This window comes from Diadema setosum, chromosome 9 (genome assembly GCF_964275005.1).
Source record: "Diadema setosum chromosome 9, eeDiaSeto1, whole genome shotgun sequence".
Classification (NCBI taxonomy): domain Eukaryota; kingdom Metazoa; phylum Echinodermata; class Echinoidea; order Diadematoida; family Diadematidae; genus Diadema; species Diadema setosum.
Window position 1 is genome coordinate 14,778,404 of NC_092693.1, and position 21,729 is coordinate 14,800,132.

The window sequence follows — 21,729 nt, forward strand, 5'->3', positions numbered from 1 at the left end:
TATTATTATATTTTGTTATATATCATGTATATTACATCGAGAAATACGAAAATAAAATTGAAATTGAAATTGAAATTAAGTTTAGGAAAGCGTTTTAAAAATTCGGTTACAGCTCGTTATTCCGAAGGTTCGTTATTCCGAAGGCTCTTTATTTCTAAGATTCGTTATTCCGAAGGTTCATTGTTCCGAATTTCATTTTCGGATTAACCAATCTTCGGAGTAACGAACCTTCGGAATAACGCCACGAATTTTCGGATTAACGAACCCTTTTTCATTTTCAGATTAACGAACCTCTAGGTATAGGGAATTTGCGTGTTTCGGATTAACGACCTTTCGGAATAACGAACCTTCGAAATAGCGAACCTTCGGAACAACGAACAGCACCCAAAAATTCAATAGGCTCGAAACATGGGAGTGGTAAAACTAACAAAACTGAATAAAGTAGGATGATTGTAAAGCTATATCGAAACTGTTATACCTTGGTATATTCACAGCAGTGCATGGTGGATTAAGGGGAGGGGGTTATAGGGGTTAACCCCCAGCTTCTTTTGTTGTGGTAATTGTTGTTGTTGTTGTTGTTGTTGTTGTTGTTGTTGTTGTTGTTGTTGTTGTTGTTGTTGTTGTTGTTGTGGTGGTGGTGGTGGTGGTGGTTGTTGTTACTGGTTGTCAGCGGATTTGGGGAGAAAAGTGTCACCAAAAATGTGAAGACCTTTTTTTTTTATTTTTATTTTTATTTTTGGATTTATGATAATAGCCCTAGACGTATGTTTCTTTTGCTTGTCATCGGCATTGGGTCAACCACATTAGCAAAAACCATCCGCCCCTGAACAGGAGTAGATTTGAGAATATTGTTTTACTGATGCCACATCATCACTTTCTCCTGTTGCAAATTATCACATCGATTGTTCAATCGATATTAATACATTATCACATTAACACCTCCCTTTACATTGCACAAATAAAGAGTGTTGGCTCAAGGGACGACCAGATGTTCAGGTACAGCTACCACAACGCTGCCCTGATGTTTGCTTACCAGAGCCAAAACAGTTTGGATTTTTAATCTTCATACTTATCTTGACCAATTTAACATTTCGAGATAAACGGTATTCATATGCAAAAGGAGTCGTAATAACTTATACCAACGACGTATTTGTTTAACTCTCCACGTTTTGAATGCGAATGCATGCAGAACAACGTTTTGTGTGTGCTTTGTTTGTTTGTTTGTTTTTTCTTCAATGCGTGGAATTGTGTTCTTTAATTGAAAACAAAACTCAACTACTTCTTCTGTTTTCTCATAGTGAGGTAGTTGATTATTTTTACAACCATTACCAGGGTACCGCGGTAGACACGTTGCAACGGACACGTCCTAAGAACTCAGCTAGAAGTTATATTACCAACGCATGTGCCATCGAGAAGAGTTGCGAACAGCCAATAGATGAGTCCAATAGCTTGAATGAGCTCATACGACCAATATAGCCTCATAAGCCTTATGCACAGTAAGGGATCCCCTCGGAAAAGCAAGCGACACTTCCTTGATTCTTTTAAATAGCCCCCCCCCCCAAAAAAAAGTATTGCGTTATGAGTCGTAAACTAAAGACTCAACTAAGATCATATAAAACAGTTGTTTCTTAGGATTTCGGCTTTCTGCAAAGTAAATATCCTCAATACACTTCGTAAGCACAAAAATGGTAACGCCGCGGGAGGTGGAAGTTTATTGAGTGCATTGGGCATTTCTGATCGCTCTTAAGAAATGAATGATATATATACCATTATCTTATGCGATTATGTATTTCGACTGCACAAACAAGCAATCAGGAAGCAATACATATTCTTACACCTTATACAAATAAGTATAATGGTATAAAAGATAATGAATATAATGGTAATGACAGTGACAATGATGATGCCAGCTAAAAATTAATGATGGCACTACCGAGCATATAATCTTATTGGTATTTGTTGTCTTTGCTTTACCATGACAATTAAAACCATCATCATTAGGTTATGATTATCACCATCATTACCGCACTCTTTTCCACAGCGGTCCTTCTTGTTCTCAGAATGTGATGGCAAAGACGCGGGCATGATTTTTCAACATGGTCCCTTAGCAATAGCTCCCATTGATAGCGCACGAACATTCCGTGTGTATTTGTCTCCTATAATCAGGAGGCGGGCGACACGCCCCCCCCCCCCCCCCCATTGCAAATTTGGTATAAAATCTATTCGCGCAGGACGCACACAACCACTCTGGACATGTTGGCGAGGAACGCTGTTTCATAGTTGAATCAGACATACCAGGGGCGGGTTCTCAATAATTGTCGATTTTGATTGATCACAACAAAAGCAAACATGCGGGAAATCGTCCATTTACAGGTCGGCCAGTGCGGGAATCAAATCGGATCAAAGGTGAGTACATTTACCCAGTTTCTCGTTTTTCTGCATGGTTACATTCTGTCGTGAATTCTATACTCTACTATATTTTCAAGGCGTCACTTCAAAATAACAAAGTCAGAAAATCTTTTTCATTTGGACTCCGGAGGAAGACTGGAAAAATGTCCAATAAGTCAGATAAAGGAAGAGAGTTGAAACTATATTTTTTTTTTCACTGAACCCCATTTATCATGACATTTGTGAGCAAGGTATTTAGGCCTATATAGGACTCTGTAGCCAAATTTCAAATTAGAAGCTGAATTCTCACCTCAACCAATACTATACCATCCCTTTAAAACAGAGTGCCCCACGTACCCACCCCCACCAAAGAGAGAGAGAGAGAGAGAGAGAGAGAGAGAGAGGCAGGTACGTGTGGACAGAAGAGCCAACACTCTGAACAATACGAAGTGTGCATGCGAATAAATTTACTGAAAGTTGGCATACGTGCGAAGCCACAGTGCTCTTTGGACTCGACTTTTGAATACCATTTCAGGGTAAACGGTTATGCTTGGGGTTTACTACTGATTCTTGAATGCCGACTTGTTCCAGTTAATCCTGTTTGGAATACAGATTATGACCAAACAGTGATTAGCATAACGGTCCTATACATCGTGGTCTCTTGTCGATATTTTAAAAAATGCACACTGAAAACTTTGCGCGCCATTGTAATACAGGGTTGGACTGTGACCTTTGGTAGGCCTAACACATTTTGTCCTGCAACTCCTCCAAATCAAACCGAATTTCTTACGTCCCTAACCAGAAAAAGTTTTTTTTTTTCCTTTAATATCGATGTGGTTTTTCCCTACATTTGGTTCATTTTGATTTACTGTAGACCGAGAAATTGACCAAATTTAGCTTTTTAAATTGAGACAATCCTTGCCTTTGACAATGCCTCAAAGACCTGTGAATAAAAAAAAAAGAACTTAAAAAGATCTGAACAAAATTACAGTTCCAAAATGGTGACGAGTGATTTATGTCGTCTATTTCTGAGCCAAATAATAGAGGAAAATAACTTCTCCATAAAACTCCGAAATCAAGGAAACATTGTGTGTTATAAATAGGCGTTGTCATGACATCACATGGTAGTATAAAAAAAAAAAAGATAAAGGGCCTACAACCAAAAAAACCATCACCTAAAAAAGATACAGTTAATTGTCCTCGTTTCATATAAGCTAGTCATAGATATGTCTTGTTTGATCATTTCGAATAATTACTCCCATTTCATAATTTGGCGATATTCATATCAATCCATCTGTCTATAAAATTTCGCACATTGAATGTACAAATAGCTACACCTTCTGTCAAAAACTAATCTACCCTACTGTTTCCCTCTTGGTTTCTTTATCCAGTCATCCAGAAGTATAACATATCGCTTCATCTCCTAGTCTCACTCATCTATCTATCTATCTATCTATCTATCTATCTATCTATCTATCTATGTATCTATCTATCTATCTATCTATCTATCTATCTATCTATCTATCTATTTGTATCTATCTATCTATCTATCTATCTATCTATCTATATATATATATCTATCTATCTATCTATCTATCTATCTATCTATCTATCATATTTAGCCATCTATCGACCTATCCATCTATCTGTTGTATACATGATGCGTGTGTATTTAAATGTACTTACTTATATCTATTTACATATCCATCTGTCTATCTATGATCCTTCTTCTTGCACATAATCCAAGGAATCTCCTCACTGGCACTCCCTTTTGATCCCCTCCATGGTAGAGTACGTTAATCATCTTTGCATTGCCCACTATGACCAGGTATATTTGAGCTTCCTTCTTCAAGGAGGGCATGCAGGCTGGGGAGTATGATTATGTTATTATCCCACTTTCTTATTCTGGCCTGGTGTAAATATTTCTGGCATCTCATAAAGTGACACAATTTTTATTTGCTTTTAATGGAATAATAAACTTGTATCAGTCAGAGTTTGCAAAACAAGCGTAAATGATCCATGCGGAATTAACGAAAAAGTAGGGGCTCCTTACCATGCTTACACCTTTTCGCACACAGCATACTTTTGCTCCTCTGAGATTTGGCATATACTTATGAACCCCAGTGGCGGATCCAGAGGGGGCGCACTGGGCGCGCGCCATCTTTATTCTGGGTTAAAACAAAAGAAATAAAAAGAAAAATGGGGAGGGGGACGTGTGTGCCCTCTTTGATTTTGTAAAGGCGCCTCCCCTTTACAGAATTCCTGGATACGCCCCTGCACACTGTAATAGTGCACACACACTGATACACGTCGTGTACAGGCCTATTGTTTCTTGTTATTTCCCGTAGTAGAAAAGAAACTTGAAATTTCACCATTTCCCTCTATATACTTTTAACCTTTCATTATTACGTTGCCGACAAAGTTCTGGGAGGTGACGTGCGACGAGCACGGCATCGACCCCGTCGGGAACTACCAAGGCGACTCCGACCTCCAGCTCGAGCGGATCAACGTCTACTACAATGAGGCTACCGGAGGGAAGTACGTTCCTCGAGCCGTTCTTCTCGACCTCGAGCCCGGCACCATGGACTCAGTTCGATCAGGGCCCTTCGGCCAGATCTTCAGACCCGACAACTTCGTCTTCGGCCAGAGCGGTGCGGGCAACGTGTGGGCAAAAGGCCATTACACGGAGGGAGCGGAGCTCATCGAATCCGTGCTCGACGTCGTGAGGAAAGAAGCGGAAAGTTGTGATTGCATGCAGGTAAGCAATTCTGAAGCTCCGAAATCCTTTGAGTGAACCCAGATACGTGATGTGATGTGGCATAATGTAAATCAAACACAGCAGATAAGTTTAGTTGAGAATTAATATCATGCACTCGATCTTATAGAACAAAGGTAAGTAAACAGTGATGGGGAAAGACGGGAATTTTAATCACTAACTGAACGAAAATAAAGACGGAAATGAAAGGACTAAACTTCACAAGGTCAGTTAGAGCAAAGAAAGAGGGGAAAGAGGTCAACACTGACATCTACAGAATATCGAGTGACCCCTTTTTATTTTGGAGTATTCTATGCATCCTTTTGGCTTATGTTTAAAAAAATCATAAACACGATTTTCCTTTGTGTTAATTAGCAAAGTATAACCGAACAATCAATGCAATAACAGAGCACATTTAGTCAAAACGTGCATGTTGACCTAAATATAATTTCGTCACTTTTAACAGGGATTTCAGTTGACCCATTCTCTCGGCGGTGGTACGGGGTCAGGGATGGGTACACTGCTGATCAGTAAGCTGAAGGAGGAGTACCCAGACAGAATCTTCATGTCTTTCAGCGTCATTCCATCGCCTAAAGTATCCGAAGTCGTCGTCGAGCCGTACAACGCCACATTGTCAGTCCATCAGCTCGTGGAGAACACGGACGAAACCTACTGCATCGACAACGAAGCCCTGTACGACATCTGCTTCCGCACGCTGAAATTGACCACGCCCACATACGGGGACTTGAATCACATTTTGTCGTACGCAATGAGTGGCGTCACAGCAAGCCTTCGATTCCCTGGACAACTCAACGCTGATCTCCGCAAACTTGCCGTCAACATGGTTCCATTCCCCCGTCTTCACTTCTTCATGCCCGGTTTCGCTCCTCTGACCAGCCGAGGTAGTCAACAGTACCGTGCCCTCACCGTACCCGAGCTCACCCAGCAGATGTTCGACGCCAAGAACATGATGGCAGCCTGCGACCCGCGCCACGGACGCTACCTCACTGTTGCCACAATGTTCCGAGGTCGCATGTCCATGAAAGAAGTCGACGAACAGATCCTCAACGTCCAAAACAAGAACAGCAGTTACTTCGTCGAGTGGATCCCCAACAACGTCAAGTCGGCCGTCTGTGACATCCCGCCACGTGGTCTCAAAATGTCGGCCACATTCGTCGGAAACAACACCGCCATCCAAGAGATCTTCAAGCGCATCTCCGAGCAGTTCACCGCCATGTTCAGGCGAAAGGCTTTCCTCCACTGGTACACTGGTGAGGGCATGGACGAGATGGAGTTCACTGAGGCTGAGAGCAACATGAACGACCTGGTGTCCGAGTACCAGCAGTACCAGGACGCCACAATAGATGAAGAGGGGGAATTCGATGAGGAGGAAGGCGAAGTGGAGGAAGAAGCCTAGGACACTAACCCCTTGGTCGAGGGACTGTTTGTCTTACAAAAGAAAAGGAAAGAGAAGAGAGGAAATCACGCAACCCCCCCCCAAAAAAAAAAAAAAAAAAAAAACAGTTCATGTCTTCGTGAACACCTATAATTCTTGGGATATCATAGCGTTTGATTACCTTCAGTAGCGAGGTATTTGTAAGCACCAGTATCACTTTCTTTCCATTCACGGTAAGAATCCAACTTGATAACATAAAGAAATAATGCTGCAACTGATTGACAAATTGCCCTATACATCGACATAAATATTTGGCATTCAATTACAATAAAAATAACAAAAATTTCATTAATTTGAAAAAAAAAGAAGAAGAAAGAAAAATAGATGCTATTGGCGCTTTCGTTTTAGATCAACGAAGACATCAAGCTTCACATCTCCGGTATGACGAGGTGCTTTTTATTTACAGTGGCTATACGTAAATACGATGATACGAATAGAAAATCAAAATGGAAATTCAACCATTACACATCAAATCTATCCAGCTCGTAAAGCTTCTTACCTTTTCAACTCATCTCATGGGAGGGAGAGGGGTAACTCGCAGTGTCCCGAGTTATCAAGACGACGCGCGCTTCGCAGGTTCAAGGTTTTACTCTTCTCACGGTAATAGGGAGCTTTAGATTTTAGACGCGCGGACGTTCAAAGAGAAAAAAACATGGTCTGAGCGTGCGCAGTAACTTGACGTGCGCTACTGCGCACGCTCAGACCATGTTTTTTTCCCCTTTGAACGTCCGCGCGTCTAAAATCTAAAGCTCCCTAATTACGGGATGTGCCGACGTAACTTAAACGTTATGCCAACGGAACTTAAAGTCAACTTTGAAAACTGGGAACTAACATCTACATTCAAGAGCATTTTATTCAAAATTGTCACTTATTTCGTCTTCAAAACTTCTTTTCACAAATCCACAATGATCCCCAAACGCAAAATATTACCTCATGAGTACGATGATTGTATCAATAAAGTTTTATAGATTTTTTTTTCACAGTACACGACTCGGACTTCGTGCACGTTGAATGATGATGGCGTTTAAAGTTTGTGTTTGTGGATTTCAGGGTGATTAGCGCAAAAGATCCTTAACAAAAGGGGTGCGCTCAAGATCTCCGATAACACTGTATGGTTAGTAATCGGTGTGTCAACTTAAGATAGATTACTGTGATGCGGGGCTCATAGCTGTTTAAATTACGGTATTATAATGTATCGAGCTACAGTCATAGATTACTTGAGTGTGTGACATACTACACTGTAGTAGTGATTGAATACCGTAATGCCCATTAATGCATGCATATGTGTGTGTGTGTGTGTGTGTGTGTGTGTGTGTGTGTGTGACCCATAGAAGTGACGAATGTATAGGCCCTATTAGTCAAAGAGATTACATATTTATTATGTAATCTCTTTGATACTAGTGTTCTTTGTAATTTAACCAATCTAGTACCACCTATTTATTATGTAACCTCTTTGATACTAGTGTTCTTTGTAATTTAACCAATCTAGTACCACCAATTCTATTTTGGCAGTGAAAATGTAATACGCTGAGTCTTCTTTGACGTCACTCAGTAATAAGACGTGGTATATACGTCCACTCCACGTAGGCCTGCAACAAATAGAGCACGATCAAACAACTTAATAATACATAAAAGAATTAATCTGTAAAAACAAGACAGAAAGTAAGAAAGATATTCTAAAGTTTTACATATGCGTACATTAGATGATTTTTGTCATGTCATCACAAGTCTCTCATTCATTAACTCTTTACCCTTCACTAAATTTCTCTTTTACAAAAATTCACGAAATACGAATTGCATATGTCTATCCACAATTTAGAGGTTGTGACTATTTAGCAGTGATTATACTTTGTAAGATAAAGTTGGGGTTTATAGAGTTATAATTGTTGAAATCATGGACAAAATGAAAAATATCAATATATATATATATATATATATATATATATATATATATATATATATATATTGATAAGGGCGGTGAGTTGGCTCAGTCGGCAGCGCGTCTGCCTCACGATCCTAAGGGCCCGGGTTCGAACCCGAGTCTGGACTGAGCAATGTTGTGTGTAAACATAGGACATAAAATGGAGGTCCCGTGTATGAGAGAGTCACAACTCATGCACGTAAAAGATCCCGCTTCATTCATTCATCGCAAAGAGCAGGGTGTTTAACCCGGTGAATTAAGTGGTCCCACTTCACATCCAACTAGACCCCATGGAAGACCAGCTTAGTGTAGCTGAATATAGCCATCTTCACAGATGGAAAATGAACAATAACAATAACAATAATATCCATTTTTCATGAAAATTACAAATTCCATCAACTTGATATTGACATATGTTAAGGGTAGCAATTATTCCCCCTGCTTTCTGAAAGAGGTTGGTCCATTGCTCTTTCATGATTCTAGAAAAGTGATTTTTTGTTGAATTTCCTTTATATTTTCTTTGTATTGTTGTCCACTCATACGTCATATCCTCTAGTAGTCTCCTCATCCAGCGGTTCCAACACCAAAACTTTAAAAATTCATAAGTTTTGCATCGATTGTCCGATTTTCCTCAAACTTTCACTGATGTGTTCTACTACTGTTGCTGCTTTCACTCAATCCACATTGCTCTTGTGGTTTATCTTCCCTTTAATTTGCACTTGAATTGGGGGTCCTTGTGACCGATGTTAATGTTTTACGAAAACATGTTACACTTTAACAAGGATTCCATTAATTTCTTGGAATAGTTAATGTTAATTACAAATTTCATTGTTCCGTTTGGAGGCTCGACTTTATTGACCTTATTCTAATCAACTTAAATGCAGGTCAAGTGGAGCCTCTGTTAACTTTATTGTTCTTCTAGTATAGCAAAGGACACATACAGATTCGAGATCGTCACCATTTTACACATACTGCCATGCAGCTCGATTTCCTACACTGTATGAATGCATTGTGTCCGTGTCTCTTTCCAGCTTACCTGCCTGCACACTATTATTGCAAACTCATGACTATCCCACTAAAATAAACATCTCGCGGCATGTAAACACACACCTGGATTTCACCATTCATTGTCGAAGGGCGCATTGTAGTTGGACTTTGAAATATTTCTGCCGATAACCTTTCGTCTGCGTGAGTTACCACCGATAATACGTGGTGGCTTCTACATTTATAGAGATACATGAACAACCCACACATAATGACGCCGATTCACTTCTATAGAATTTAAAATGGGAAAAACATGAAGTTAATAGCACGCGATTCAAGTTATAAATGCGCACCAACTTATCTGAAAACATAAACAAATACTGCACATTGCCAGCCTAAACGTAAGTTGAGGGACCACCATACCCTTAGCATACTGCACAGGCTTAAACGGAACTTCACGGGGATTGTCATGGAATTGAGAGCATTACGATCGGAACACTGCAACGAGGACGTTTAAAGGGGGATAATTCATTCTGATGACTTTAGACTGGAAAATACAAAACATGTGAAGTCCGTTCCGAAGTTGTACTCATTTTGTTTCCAGTATCTTATAATCAATCATCAGTTAATAATGGATCGTGGTAGCCCGCGATTGCACGTAACGCCACGGACTGCGACAGGGTTTTATCAATATGCAGTTTTTCCTACTTGTTATGCGTCTCTGGAAATGACGCAATAGTAATGGATTTTCTTTCTTTATCTTAGAAATAGAATAGGGCACATTGGAAGGCAAAAATGGACACGACATCCGCTGAGGAGTCTTACTTAGGATTAAAGGGTGTGTACAGTTCTTGTCGAGGTGAGGATTTAGCTTTTAACGTTTTGCGAGGTATTCAGAAACCACTCTATGAGATGTCAAAGAGCATGCAGTTCTAAGGGGTATCAAAAGTTTATTTGATGAAAATCGGTTTTAAAATGGCTGAGATATCCAAAAACAAGGTGAAACAAGGAGATCCTAATAAAGTTGTGGCATGTCGCCTTTTATTATTAGCACTTTTTTTGGATATCTCAGCCATTTGAAAACCAATTTCAATCAAATAAACATTGAATCCTTCTTAAAATTACATGCTCTTTCATATTTCATAAGAGGCTTTTCGTTATCTCACTTAGGAATGTTCAAAACATGAATCCCCACCTCAACCAGTACTGTACAGTCCCTTTAAACCATTTGAGACAAGTTTCCCTTGAAATTCAAGTTAGCTCTGCAATACAAGTACTATAAGATACACTAACGCATTCTGCCACTTCTGTCTTGTTCTGATGTGCAGGACAGAGAGAGACAAGAAATTGATATATAAATTGTTTACTCCAACCGGAAGGTGGTTGCTGCGGGCGAGGGATATCCTGGAAACCTCAACTTTCACTTCCTGAAATTGAAGAAAACAAATCTCAGAACGGCCTCACCTATACAGCCCGCAAATTTCGTCACCTTGGCCTATGATCGTGCGCTAAGTCATGGTCCATAAAAAAAAAAGCAAAAGTCCAACAAAATAAAAATACTACAACTTGAAGAATAGCACAAATGTAGAAGTATTATTATTATTATTAGTGGTGGTAGTGGTGGTAGTAGTAGTAGTAGCAGTAGTAGTAGTTTTAGTAATATAGTATTAGTAGCAGTAGAGTGCACTGACACAAACTACCTGTGGTTTGCAATAAGCTGGTTTGCCAATACAATACTAACCCTAGAAAGGGCGGGAGAATCTGCCCACTCCTTTATCTATCAATCAATCAATCAATCAATCAATCAATCAATCAATCAATCAATCAATCAATCAATCAATCAATCAATCAATCAATCAATCAATCAATCAATCAATCAATCAATCAATCAATCAATCAATCAATCAATCAATCAATCAATCAATCAATCAATCAATCAATCAATCAATCAATCAATCAATCAATCAATCAATCAATCAATCAACCAACCAACCAACCAACCAACCAACCAACCAACCAACCAACCAACCAACCAACCAACCAACCAACCAACCAACCAACCATCCAACCAACCAACCAATCGATTGATTGATCAATCTTTCAATTTCAGGATATAGGGTGAAAATGTTTTTCCACAGACAATTACTAAGCACGTGACTGCTATCATTACACCTCAGAATATCAGTCTCCTAAATGAGGTTTCTCTCTTGTCTCCCTTGTCTTCAAATAAACCATGTTTGCCAATACCTTCAATTACAGGTATTATTAGTTGGAAGCCTTGTCCAAGAAGAATAACCTCTTGATAGAAAAGAGATCTAATCTTCCTGACAACCAGCCTCAATGAAGTGCTGTCATAGCTAAAATACAGATTGAATTTGAATTGAATAGAACTCAGACGCTAGTACATTCAATCAATTCAGATCAATAACAAAACACATTGGTACATTCACGTATATGGAAAATAGCTACAATGTATGCAAAGATCTGATATGGATGTGTCAGGCAAAAGGTAAACAGGTAATTTGTGTTGGGATGTCCTGATAAAGCAGTGTGAATAAAATTGATACAAGAATGACGTACATACACACATACAAACACACACACACACACACACACAAGAAAGAGATACACTTGACCTGAACGCATTTCACAAAGAATCTACCACATAATACAATGATCACATGTAATACACCAATTAAATACTTATTTCAATATAAACATGTTTATTAAAAACAAACAACAGTCTGTGACAGCATTTTGACAAGTGTCAAAATATCTCACAATGATACAGAAAAACTGGGCGTCCGGGTAGTTTGACCATCTATACCAGTGAAAAATACTCTGGACTGCTAGTTTACATCACATAAGCTACAGCAGAGGCTTAAAGTCTCCTCTTTCAGCATTGTATATAAAATGAATTGAAAGCTTACGGCTCAATCCCGCTTGCCATAACCACAAACACAAAAATCATCGCGACCTCCGGGCATGGGGGCAAATCAGGCATTGACTTAGGGGTAACAACCCCACTCACCACTTCTTGTTTCCCCACATCACCACACAACCATTCAGGGTCTTATCCAAGCTTGCCGCTGGCAAAGCTTTGCACATTATTGGTGATGTCCGAAAACAAACATTAAAAGAAAGAAAAGAAACATGCCTCTTTTAAAACTGGAGCAGAGATTAATAAAATGTCTTCTTGGCATTCCACAAATGAAGATGAAAAAGTATACCCGCATCTCTGGCCAGCCAAGCCCTCTCTCGAAGAAATATCTGACATTTCTCGACCGACGACAAAACACCACATCAGTTGGAGAACCAATAGATCACACGTAACCTCTTCCTTGAGCAATGCTGACTGAATAATAAATTCTTCCCCCTTTTTCACAGGACCTTCTGCGATTATACTGTAACATTCATTTCTATTTTGGGAGGCTGAAATATTTGACATATATGTGAATGGTACCTAGGACACAAACAATCATCACTTGTTTTATTTAGGATACTGAACATCTCTCACGATTGTCAGTGCTACATATTGGTGAACTGTACCAATATGCTCACTCCAAAAGGAATATGATTACAAAATATCCCTTCATTCTTCAACTTTCAAATTCTTCAATTCTCAACAAGTAGTCTCCATATTTCGTAAAAAAAACCAAAAGACTATTCTCTTCCAAGATCACTGAAAATTAAACGATCACCGTGCTCCCTGCATGAACATAAGCAAAAAAACCTCAATGAAGGCATGGCGTGAACGGTGACAGAAACTGTGCATTAACCAAATAAGAAGTATCTTCAACGTTTGACAAAGTAAGCTTTAAAAAAAAAAGCAAACCAATTGGTTCAATGCACTGCCATAATTTCAGATCTGTGGAAGCCTAAAAGTAAAACCTGATAAAAGAGTGATATAACACACACACAAGACAGTTGTTTTGCTCTGAGAAATTATGTACTTGCACATTAATATACAATTTGTAGTTTGCTGTTCTTTATAAAGGTAGCTGTGATTCTCTTTATGTATGTCATCACATTTTTGCACTACATAAAAATGTGTGTAACACGTTCATCATATGTTTCTCATTGCTGAAAGAAAACTTGCCATAACTTGAATGCTCAGATGTCTGCATTTACGCCAGATGTATTTTTTTGTGCTCTGTTGCTTCCAGATTAAAAAGAAAAATCAGCACATTAAAACTTATACTCAGCATGCATAGTCTTTAGACACAAGTGCAAATGATATGATTGTAAAAACAATTTAAAAAAAGGGAAGAAAACATCAACAGAATATGACATGATTTGATTTTCAGCACCAGCACTGCTCTCTATTACAGAAGACTCTGCCATTCTTGTTACCCTGGTATAAGTCAGCTTGTAATCAGGTCATGGGTAGAAATGACCTTCCTTTTTTCTCAGATGGTTAGGCACTTCACTCATTTTGAAAGCAACATAATGCATAGTCTTGCCCATCGTAGCAATTTATTGAAGTCATATTCAAACAAACCTTGAACTGCACAGACTAAATACGGTCAATTTACACTTGGGAAAAGTATCCATTTCACTGGTTTGCACTGATTCCATTAGCAAATCTTTACTATCAATATTGCCAAATACAAATGTGTAATAGGCTTTACTGAAAACCCTGTTGCTATTGTAAAGCAAGATATTTCCGCGGCATGAAAGTTTCACGAACAGGAGTTAACGGTCTTTTTCATGGCACAAAATTTTTGCAAATTGCCACGAGCATTCAATGCATAAAGTGCAAACAAGAACTTTTGCGGGCATTTTAAAATTGTGAATCTTGGCTCTTGTGAAAGTCGAGAAATTATAATGCACGTGAACATTTTTGGCTGTTCAGCAGCAGGTGGATGTGCTCTCAAGCACTATTTACAAGGATCATATGAATGATTATTACATCACAGATGCTTAAATTAAAAAATAATAATCCTGTTGCCGGTAGCACAAATGACCGACTCATGGGCAAAATGGAACAACGAACTGACTTATAGCGAGATGCCTCTTCACTCCTGTCCAGATCTTGTATTCCGCAGTGCTTATATATCAAAAGATGTTTAAAATAATAAAAAAGAAAGGGGGGGGGGAGCTGTGATAATCAGTTGCAACATGCTGTCTTTTTAAAAGAAAATCACTGCAATGGCCACCATGAGAGTTTATAAACTCCACTGATACATACTAGTAGACTACCCATCTTTGCCAGTCAACCCAGCCACATCTCTTGAAATCTCACATTGGAAACATTTCCTTCAAATAGCATACATTGGGCACTAAAATTAGTAATGCAATTTCCCTTCACAACAACGTCTATGGCAACCCACAGCCTAAATCTGAATACCCCGTACCTGATGCAGCAACAACTTGTCTTTTATGATAAGGCAAATCTCAGCTGTTGACAGATGGTAGGGAAAAGTGTATGTAAATCTGTCCCTCACAAGATATTTGAGCCAAGAACTTGCTTGTTAATGTTTACATAACTAGACCAGTCTATTGCAACAGACTGCACGGCACTGGCTTTCAGTATTTTGATATAATCAACAGCGAGTTCTATCCCTTGATTGACAGTATTGATGAGTCAAATCTTTCCATTACTAGCAATAATATTGCAACAACAACAAAAAAATACAAACAATGATTAGGAGTATATTCCTTATCATCTTTTATGATTTCAAGCTCTAAAAAACTTAAATTCACAAAACTTTGGAGAAATCTCATTCCTAAAATAAGATTGTGTTCTTATGCACTCTGATGAAGTGGTGATGGCTGACATATAGCACCCTGTATTTGAATCATACGCCTATACACCAGTTGCCAAACAATGGGTGAAAGATGGTGCCTTTCTTGTCAACGTAACAAATCGAAAGAGAATGTGTGCTACATATCCTGGCATTCTGTCATCTCTTAGGACCTGTGAAAGTCTACACTACATGTTTATTTGTTTGCTTGTTTGTTTAAATTTCTCAAGAAGATAAACGAGAGCCACAAACCACTTCTTTATGAGGTATTGACACTCTGAAGTGGGTCACTCGTGTGAAGAAAAGATGCCACGTGAATTTCAGAGCTTTGTCACCTTTTGCATTATAATCAAACTCCTAAGTCGAGTCATAGTAAATCATTCTCGCTATGACAGAAGGCAACACCCAGAGAATATCGAGTTTTCCTCTCGAAACATACAGAGCAATGCGAAGACAAAAACAAGAAAAACAAAATAGTAGAGACTGCATGAGTAATGATTTGTATGCTATTTCTGTTATACCAAGGTACATTTTCATAGAATAAAGAGACTAAAATGGGGCGAGAATAAAACTCTGAGATATCAATGTCAAAACTAACGCTGAGTTAATGCAGAGTTTCTTATTCAGTTATTTACTTCATTGGGTGATGGATTTGCGGCCCATGTAGCTCTGGCGGGCTTGCAAAGTCTGCGATGCCAGAAGAAGAGATGCGAGTGACGACGGTCGACCTCGCGAGGCTGAGATTTGAGATCGCGGGAGGCTCTCCTCCTCCTACTTGAGGGACTGTGCCTGCATGAGGACCCTCTTGAGCTGCTTGGTCTGCGGGTGGTTCGGCTGGGTCTGGATGACCAGGGTCAGCTGGCGGCACAGCTCGGTCACCACGCCCGGCAGGTGCTCCTTGGTCACTGGGTAGGTCATGTCCACTGCCAGGAGGGCCTCGTCGATGTACCTGGAGGAAGGTCATATACCAGTGCCCCGTTTTATCAAAAGATATAATCGACTATAAATTTCCTTACCACACAGGCTGCCATAGACTTACCATAGAAATCAACTATATAATCAATTATGACTCTTCATAAAACAGGGCCCAAAAGAGGGAATGCATTCATCCTGCTGAATCCAAATCCTTGGGGGGGGGGGGGGATGACATACTCAAAACATTTCTGTCTTACCAGAAATTTGGTGCAGTCACTGCTGTCGTTTCGAGACTCATTACAGTGTAAAAGGGAAAATGTCTGTGCATTTCGTGCAACAAGAAACTAGCGCAAGAATACTAGCACACAAATTTTTAATCTTTCTGGCTCAAAAATTCACAAAAATATCCATGAGACATGCCATCCCCAATCTCACCTGTATAACGATCCAAAGTCTCCTTTTTTTTTTCTGTCATGTGATTGATCATTGCTTTTCCTTCAACAGGATCCTTGTCTTCCCCAAGAATAGATAGATAATACACTACTTTCTGCTAAAACTCGCACATCACCTCTAATGGAGGATGAGAATTGAGACATGAGTGAAAGGTGCCAACTTACGTGCACTTGATCTTGGTGTGTGAGGCCAGGTCTTGTGACAGCTGCTGGATGAGTGAGAGAAGGACGGGCTGCTCCAGGAGGCAGCCCTCGTCGGTGAAGATCGTATCGGGCGTCACCTCGTTGCAGGTGAAGACGATAACGCGCAGGTCAGATGCATTCAGTGCCTGGGAGGGGTGAGAGATAGATTATGGGACCACCACTTTAAAAAAACTGAGCCTCTTCCATGCAAAGACACTGAAATTATGCTTGTGTAACAATGAAATATGGCAAAGTGAACCTTTCAGGCATGATATCTAACAAAGAAGCACAAAGTTTAGCTCTTGCTCTTATATAACCAGCCATAGCAATGACAATTTTCTCTTCTAACAGGAGAGCTTTGGGAGAACATTATCTCAAGTACTGCTAGGAGATAAAACCAAAAGGATTGCCTTTTTGAGTGCCTTTGACGTATTTATATTTTCAATGTTTTTCGACATTCTATAATGAACACATTTCTGAAATATTCATTGTACGATGTAAGTGAAAACACTTGAAGGCACACTCCTCTAACACTTTTTTTAAAGAAACTTATCATCATGGTTATTTTAGTTTTTTCCCAGTTTTTTTCAGGTGATTCTTTGAACCATTCTCTTTGGTTTTCCTTTTCTTTAATACCAATTTTTTCCATGTAGTTATCATTTTCTCCTTTCATTCATCACACTAAAGGGGTTGTTAACTTTTGGTTGAGATCTAAGAAAAGGTGGGACTCACCTTTTATAAGGATCGCGCTATTTTACTTTGTTTTTGGATGTCTCAGCCATTCCAAAACCAATTTTCACCAAATAAACTTTGAATTCCTCTTAAAATGGTATGCTCTGTACTTTTTCACAAAGTGCTTGTTAGTATCTCAAAGATGGTTAAAAGCTCAATCTTCATCTCCACCAATACAATACCACCCCTCTAACCTGAAATCAGAGGAAAATGCAACAAACAGAAAGTCAAGCATGACACCCTGACCATAAAAGGGAACATTTGGTATGACATGACCTGAGGTAGGTATTTAGGGAGAGAGTTTTAGGGGGTAATTCCAAACAAGTTAAAAGTTAGTCCAATAAGAAAGAGCAAAAATTTATAAGCACAATAGCAAAAATGAGATCAAAATTGAGTAAAAATGAACAAAGTAATGAAATCCAAAGTTTTGCTATTTGCTGTTGTTGTTTTTATTTGGTTGTTGAAAGTTGAGGTGATGACATCATCACCTCATTCATATGCATATCTATATAAATCATTTGATTTTTTTTTTTTTTTTTTTTTTTTTTTTTTTTTTTTTTTGAAGAGATGAGCAAAGTTTCACAATTTAAAGGCACTGTACAGTACTGGTTGAGGTGGGGATTCATGTTTTGAACATTCCTAAGTGAGATAATGAAAAGCCTCTTATGAAATATGAAAGAGCATGTAATTTTACAAAGGATTCAACATTTATTTAATGAAAATTGGTTTTCAAATGGCTGAGATATCCCAAAAAGTGCTAATAATAAAAGGTGACATGCCACAACTTTATTAGGATCTCTTTGTTTCACCTTGTTTTTGGATATCTCAGCCATTTCAAAACCGATTTTCATTGAATAAACTTTTGATACCCCTTAGAACTGGATGCTCTTTGACATCTCAGAGAGTGGTTTCTGAATATCTCGCAAAACGTTAAAAGCTAAATCCTCACCTCGACCAGAACTGTACACACCCTTTAATAACTAACCTAATTTTTATCCGATTTTGATCAAATTTTCAAAGTTGCGCTAATTAAACTTTAATCTTTCTATCCAGACCCACTTTTATTTGGCCTGGGATTCCCCTTTCAGGGAGTGCATGAGGCCTAAAGCAACTTACATGCTGGAAGGCTGCATTGATGTGCTTCTGCTCTAGCAGCTGCTTGATCTTGGCCTGGACGTGCTGGATGTCCTGGGCCGCTGGCACTGGGGTGGGGGCCTGGGAGCGGATGGCAGCCATCATCTCCTCCTGTAAGGTTGCCTGTTGCTTCTCCAGGGCGTTGTTCATCTCCTCCCGCACCATCTCTCGCACTTTCTCCAAGAGCTCCCGCTTCATCCTGTTGGCATGGAAACAGGGACAAGGAAGCGGTCAATCTCTACACTTCCTCGGTCCCATTTCATAAAAAAAAAGATGCTGGGATACCAACTCTTGCTAGAATAGCAACTTCTTGTAGCAACAGCCAATCAGGAAGTAGGATTCTTGTCAGTGCAATGACACCTGCCAGTGCAGCAAGAGTTGCAACTTTTTATCACATGGTGGCCTCAAGTTTGATGCACTATAGGGGCACATGGTGCATGAATCTTCTCGTGGGGTAGATGGGGTAGATAACACAATTTCAGGTGGGTAATGATGAAATGTGAAATACTTGCCAAGAAGGTTTGTCGGAAGTATGACAATCTAAAGGCAAACTCGATAGTGGTTGATAAGTAATTTACAAATTGAATACCGATAATTAACAAATCAAACAAAAGCAGTACCTATCAATCTTCTGCGCTGTAATGAATTGCATGCAGCTTGTTGGAAAATATGATTGCTAGGGCATAATCGACAGTCATGAAACATTCTACCTACCTAATGCTTAACAGGGAAGGCTCATCTTGAATGAAAGTCATATACTACTACTGAAATTTTTCTACACTTTTGATCTCAAAATACTCCAAAACTAATCTTCATCATGGCAAAATCGCACTGGCCACACAAGTTTTTTGATAGACCTTTTCAATGTATTGCAAGAAAATTTCAAATGCTGAAAGATGAAGTTTGAGCCCTTCTGAGAAGTATGTTTTGGCTTTAAAATCCTGTTAGGTGTGACAGGCTGAGCAGGTGCGGCTCATTGTCGATTGTGACTAACCTCTCGGTTGTGGTGTGTAGCTGCTCAGATATTTCCCCTTGGATGTCTTGGAGTAGGGACGCCTTCAGGACGTCACCGCTCTCCCTCTGGGTCTCGACCAGTGAGCGCAGCTCCTTGAGGAGGGGTTCCTGACTCTCTCGCTGCTTCTGCCTCGCCTTGCTCAGGTTGGCCTCAAGCTGGTTCACATCTGAATGAGGAGAAAGCAAAGATGGGGAACAAGGTGGCATTTATCCCATTTTTACTGACTGCTTTGAAACCAGAAACAAAATGAATAGTAATCTTTGATAAGATTAATAAAAGCTGATGTACCTCAAAAGTAAACTGCATAGAGAAAATGCAATATAGTAAAGTTACTTGTCTGCATTTATAAAATCAAACAGGAAAAATTTAGATAAAGACAAAAAAAAATCATATAAAGATTTAAAAGATATGACTGAAGAAATGGAAAATTCTTTAAGGATGAAAGAGTGGGAGAGGCGAGTCACTAAAAAATTTTGAAATACTGGTAAATCAAAAGATGGCTGGAGAACTTACACTCCTTTGTGCCTGCCTCAAAGCTCATATTGATCTGCTCAAACATTGTGGAACACGCTCGCTCGAAGGCAGGAACAACAGTACTGTGGAAGGCATCTCTGTAGGTGGTCTGTATTGTGTTTGAGAGGGCGTTGGCTGCGGCTTGGCCCATGGTGTCTGCCACACCCTATACATCGGAAAAAAACACATCATTATGGTATCATCACTCCATTGCAAAACAAAAAATCCTATGTGATTTTATAATTGTATTCAGAATAAAACTGAAAGGGATGTCATTTAAATTCTAGAATGATCACTACAGGCCATCCATGCCCTTCCCAATACCCCTTTCTTACAGAAAACACATAGAGCATGTATGATAATCATTATGCGCTTTTTATAAATGTGAATTATTATTTGTATTATCATTATTATTATCATCAGTTGTTGTTGTTGTCATAAAAAATACAGTTAGCTGGCATATCATGGCACATACTTCACATGGATAAACATAAAAACATGATACAAAACATAACGACATGATTATATTTGGACAGTTTCTATGCAATTAACTCAGACTGATTGTCATTCTTGCAGAATACTGTATATGCCAAATATTTCGCGAGGTTTATATTTTCGTGAATTTCGCAAGTCAGGTGCTATTCGCGAAATTAAAGACACGCAAAAATATTGACTCTGATCCCGATGTAAATGTGACGTATGCATGTACACTTCTCCGTTCATTACAGGACTCCATGATCGTGAATTTAACCACTCGCGAAATCGTCGGGAATTCCCGATTCGCGAAAATTTAGACTCGCAAAATATATGGCGTATACAGTATGGTGTGTCTTCAAACTAAAAAATCCTCTCCTAAGACAGGGGTGCACACTAACCCATTTTGTCTACCAAGTACCCAGTTTTTCCATATTGACTGGTCTGGCCCGAGAAAGTTACTGGTCCGACAGTGATTTTTAATGGTCAGGGACCGTTGGACCAGTGCCAGTGTGCAGCATTGCATAAGGTGACAAAAATGCAAAAAATCTCACCCGTGATTTCACCAGCTTGCCAATATTCTCCTTCATCAATTGATCGGTGGCAGTCAGTTTGTGGCCTAGGGTTGTGTTCAGCTGGTCAGATAAGGGCATGAGGACCCGATGTAATTCTACATACACAAGACAAACCAAACAAACAAAAATGGGATACAAATCCAAAGTTAACACGTCAACCATCACCGCTCCAGTGGCTCCAGTGACCCTTATTCAAAATCATTGCCTTCACATCCCCCTTGAGCACTGACTAGATTTTTTTTTTAAAAAACATACACAGCTTCTTTCCACCATTGTATGGCGCTAAAACCACTTTAAAACATTTCACTGTGAATACTGCATGCTTCCGCATCTCACAACAGTCTATGACACAGTTCGGTTGTATTTGAAGACATTCATTAAAACCAGACGTAACACAATATCAATATGACAGTACGTTTTCTTTTCTTTGCAAATGAGTTGCGAAACCAGACATAACACAATAAAAAGGGTGCGTACAGTTCTGG

General features: G+C 39.3%; 2 protein-coding genes across 2 annotated transcripts in view; one reads left to right on the forward strand and one right to left on the reverse strand.

Moving 5' to 3' along the window:
* Positions 1 to 2,259: 2,259 nt before the first annotated feature.
* Positions 2,260 to 7,238, forward strand: LOC140233441 (tubulin beta-4B chain-like). The gene is made up of 3 exons (XM_072313551.1): positions 2,260 to 2,406; positions 4,811 to 5,146; positions 5,610 to 7,238. The coding sequence occupies exons 1-3, from the start codon at positions 2,350 to 2,352 to the stop codon at positions 6,558 to 6,560; spliced, it is 1,344 nt and encodes a 447-aa protein (XP_072169652.1). The 5' UTR covers positions 2,260 to 2,349; the 3' UTR covers positions 6,561 to 7,238.
* An 8,712-nt stretch (positions 7,239 to 15,950) lies between these two features.
* LOC140232525 (enhancer of mRNA-decapping protein 4-like) overlaps positions 15,951 to 21,729 on the reverse strand; it is a 48,103-nt gene continuing 42,324 nt past the window's right edge. The window contains exons 20-25 of the mRNA XM_072312622.1: positions 21,224 to 21,339; positions 20,196 to 20,361; positions 19,662 to 19,848; positions 18,650 to 18,866; positions 16,784 to 16,947; positions 15,951 to 16,200 (exon numbers count right to left, since the gene is read on the reverse strand). Coding sequence (XP_072168723.1) covers positions 16,023 to 16,200; positions 16,784 to 16,947; positions 18,650 to 18,866; positions 19,662 to 19,848; positions 20,196 to 20,361; positions 21,224 to 21,339 — 1,028 coding nt within the window. The 3' untranslated portion in view covers positions 15,951 to 16,022. The remainder of the gene's footprint in view (positions 16,201 to 16,783; positions 16,948 to 18,649; positions 18,867 to 19,661; positions 19,849 to 20,195; positions 20,362 to 21,223; positions 21,340 to 21,729) is intronic.